The 3,914-nt window shown below is 58.1% G+C and overlaps 1 protein-coding gene across 1 annotated transcript in view; it reads left to right on the top strand.

Moving 5' to 3' along the window:
* The first annotated feature begins 35 nt into the window (after positions 1 to 35).
* The window catches only part of E2F2 (E2F transcription factor 2), a 14,272-nt gene continuing 10,393 nt past the window's right edge, over positions 36 to 3,914 (top strand). The window contains exon 1 of the mRNA XM_006031902.3: positions 36 to 758. Within this exon, the coding sequence (XP_006031964.1) occupies positions 462 to 758 (297 nt within the window). The 5' untranslated portion in view covers positions 36 to 461. The remainder of the gene's footprint in view (positions 759 to 3,914) is intronic.

Here is a 3,914-nt window from a genome sequence, read left to right as displayed (position 1 = left end):
AAAGGGACAGAGAAAGCGGGAGGGAGCCGGGCCGGCGCAGGCAGCCCCAATCCGGGGCCATCCCCGCCCCGCACCCTGCGGGGCTCGGCTGGGGGTGGAGGGGAGCACATGGCCCCGGGTTCGCGGGCTTTTGTCCCGCTGCCCCGGGAAAAACCTCCCCAGCGCGGCTCTCCTTCCCCGCAGCGGGTCGTCCTGGGATAGCCCACCCCCAGGATCGTGTCCAGAGGAGAGAGAGAGACCCCCAGCCTCCATTTAGTCCCTGCAGCTTCCATTGTTTGATATTAAGGACCACCCCCCCTTCCCCAGCTGATGCAGGGGGGCATTGCCAGTCTTCAGGGGGTGCCTCTTGCCTCAATCCTTCACGTCTGAGCAAATAATGCTGCACCTTGGTTTTTAGCCCTCCCCGCAAGCTGTGCGATATTCCCCACCCGCCAGCTGGGCTTCTCGGAAAGGACTTTGCCATGCTGAAGATACCTAGGGGAGTGTCTTCAGCTGCAGGAAGTGGGGGGTCCTGCTTTGCCGCTCTCCCCCCCCCACACCAGCAGCAGCCAAAGAAAGTCATGCCTGTGATGAGCCCGGCGGACTTGGGGACTTCCAGCCGGAGCAGCCCGCAGATGCACGCCATTGCGACCAGCTATTTCAGCCAGTACCCCCAGACAGCAGCCGTGGTCCCCGCAGCCGGCGGCGGGTGCCTCTATGCTACCCCTCAAGGACCTGAACTCAAAGCCATCCGATCTGCTTCTGCGGGAAGGCTGCCGGTAACGTCTCCCCTCACCCCCTTCCCCCTTGTTTGTCTGCACCCTGCAACCCAGCTTGTCTCTTGGGGGGGCTGTGGGGTGAGCCTGCGTGACGCTGGGATGTTGTGTCATGGGTGCGGGGCAGTGGAAACGAGCCCAGACCCCGGCTAGTGCAGAACTGTCTTTCCTGGGCAAAGTTGTAATGGCTTAAAATCAGACCCGAAGGCTCAGCAAAGTGGCTTGTGTGTTTCTCAACTTGCCGTAGCCCTGGTTGAATCCTGCTGGCACCTTCCTCTTTTTTTCAGTCGTTGCAATGAGCTCTTACTGCATATCAGAAACCCTCCGACTTTGAGAGCTGAGGCCGTAGAAAAGCTTACTTCATATTCAAGAAGTGAATCTTGCGTCTCAAAGCTTCCTGCAGTAGGGGCTTGATTCAACCTCGTCTCCCCCCACCTGGTACGAATCTCTGACTCAGTGACAGTCCCGGCAAGGAGTCGGCATCATTCCAGGGACCTGAGTGCAGCTGAAAGTGCTTCTGGCTACAGCCTTGACCCTGACATGAGGTCTGGGTGGGGCCCTGTGCGGGACCTGCGCAGGGCAGGTGGGTGCGCTGTTGCAGGAGCAGAGCTGGGGGGGAGGGAGGGTTGGGAGAGTCAGACCTGCCATCTGGCATTCTCCACCTGCAGACCTCAAAGCATGTTCTGAGATTCAGGAAGCAGCATTATCTCCTCTATCGTAGCGAGGGAAACTGAGGAACGGAGCGGGGGACAGTGGCCCAGCTCAAGTCACATAGTTGGCAAGCAAGGCTGGGCCTTGAATCTGCCCTCCTTCCAGATCCTGGGTTCTGCCCACTGGACCACACTGTCTGCTTGGCTCTTAGCTTAGAGAATCTTTTAACCCCCATTGCAAGGGTTTGCACTTCCCTTTGACACGTGGCTTCCCTGCCCTGCCCCAGGGGGGGCACTGGGGTAGGTGGAGCACAGCTGTGCTGTGACAGATGGGGCATCCTCGGGCTTTAAATTCCCCCAATGAGCGAAACCAGGCAGGGCTTTCTCGGTTATCGGTGCCGGGATGATGCGGGGAAGCCCCACGGGACCTGCTGGGTGTCACTGGCTCCTGCCGATCTCCAGGCGCGGGCTCTGGGCTCCGCGGCAGTGCTGGGCTCAGTGGGCCGTGGCTTTGCCGTCTGGGGAACGCTCCGTCAGGCATCTGCCTGGCCTTCTGGAGGCCCCGGCCGAGCGCCTGGTGAAAGCTTTGCATTTTGTTGGCAGAGCGCTGGCATCTCGCTCTTGCCTTCTGGAGCTGAGCACCTGGTGGAGGCTTTGCATGTCGTTGGCAGAGCGCTGGCGTCTCACTCCTGCCTCCCGAGGCCAGGACCGAGTCCAGCTCTCACTGTGAGGCTCTGTTCTCCCCAAGGCTGGGACACGTCCCAGGTCCCCCAGCTTCCCCCTCGGCCGCTGAAGCCTCCGAACAGGTGTGGCCCATGCCAGAGCCTCTGGCTTTCCCTTTCCCTGCATGCTTCTTAGCCGTGCTGTCCTGACCGAGACTGATCTCTTTCTTTTTTTGCCCTGGCCAGGCTCTCTGCTCGGCTCCCCCGTCTGCTGCCAGCTCCACCTGTCTCCTCCTCTTCACAGGGTGTCAGAGCGTCTTTGTGCTCTAGCAACGGTGCCGAACGTGCGCGCGCAGCCTGGAGATGCCTTGTGGACTCTCCAGGCCTGTTGTAGCGCTGCCAAAATCCCTTCTGAGCAAATGGGAGTGCATTACCTTCATGGATGCTGCTTAGGCAGCAACCCACAGAGACCCTGAGCCTGCCCACGGGGTGCGAGTCCACGGGGCTGAAGCTAGCGAGGGTTTGTACAGTTGCTGCACTGAACTGCGGGCAGCATTATGGCCTGATCTTGCGTGGCACCTGCCCTTTTGTCTCCTTCCCTTCCTCTGAGGGTATTGAAGCTTTGCCAGCTCCCATCACCACGGGGAGGCTTCATCAAGGACAGTCCCAGAGCTGCTGTTCCTGCATTAGGAGCAGGGAACTGCGGGTTGTCCACTTCTCCCTTTCCTGATGCCCTGTGCTCGCAGGTTGGGAAACTGGGACGAGATGGACCGTAAACAGAGCCATGCAGCCGACTGCAGTTTGGCTTCAAACCCATGCTCTCTGGTCCCTGACGGGCTTGTACAAGCTCCGCCAAAATCCACGTTGCCGCAGCTTTGCTGCTGTGGGTGTCCAGACCGGTCCTGCCGTCACGGCCCCGACTGCCCTGTAGAAGGGAGTTAATCCCCCTCCGCTGTCTGTTACGAGGGGCACATTTCACGCTCGGCGCTAGCAGCTGGCTCAGTCTGTGATCACAAAGTCAGTTTGCCTTCAAACAACTGCAAGGCAGTTTCAGAGCAGCCGCATGCACCGTTGCACCAGTTTAACTACATCTTTTTTAAAATGTGCTTTTTGGGGAAGGCGGTGCAGCGCTGTGTGTAGCTCAGATGGTGAGTCTTGGCTTTTCTTTATATAATTAAAAGGAAAAAAAATCTCCCTTTCCTGCCTGCTGGTAGATTTGCATAGTGCAGGGTAAAAAAAAATACAAGCCCAGAAGGCCATAGTGCACTCTGAACCTGAACTTAGCAGCAGTCACGAAGCGCGCAGGGCTCTGTGCTATGGTGTTAACTGACTGGCTTCCCATTTTCAAGGCTTCTAAGAGAGTTTCGGGGTTGCTGGCTTCCCTCATTTCAAGATTTCTAATTGCAGCCCTGAAACTACCTCGCTCCCGTCAAGTTCAAGGCCTCTAATAACAGCTCAGTGGCAGCTGCTTCCCCTTCCCAGTCTGTGCAGCTGAGCAGCATGATGGCTCTGCTACCAAGCGGCCGGCAGGCCTGAAGGATGACGCTGTGCACTTGAGCAGCTTGTGCCCCAATGTGCTGCGTAGATAGATAACCTCCCTTGTCCTAGTGGAAGCTGCAGACGACAAATTCTGACCAGCTTAGTCGTGCAGCGAAGTGAGTTCTGCACTTTGCTGCTCTGCACGTGCGCCCAGTCCATTGCGTCTTCTTTTTGGGGGCACCTTTGGCTGTAGTTGTGTCCTGCACTTGCTTTCATTCAGAGCAGAGAGCACACGGTGCATGACTTGTGCTCTCACATTATGCCTCTGACCTGAATTCCTGGTCTCCACCGGGGAGTCAGGCAAGCCT

Source organism: Alligator sinensis, unplaced genomic scaffold (assembly GCF_000455745.1).
Source record: "Alligator sinensis unplaced genomic scaffold, ASM45574v1 scaffold1123_1, whole genome shotgun sequence".
NCBI classification, from domain to species: domain Eukaryota; kingdom Metazoa; phylum Chordata; order Crocodylia; family Alligatoridae; genus Alligator; species Alligator sinensis.
This window is presented reverse-complemented; position numbering and strand designations above follow the sequence as displayed.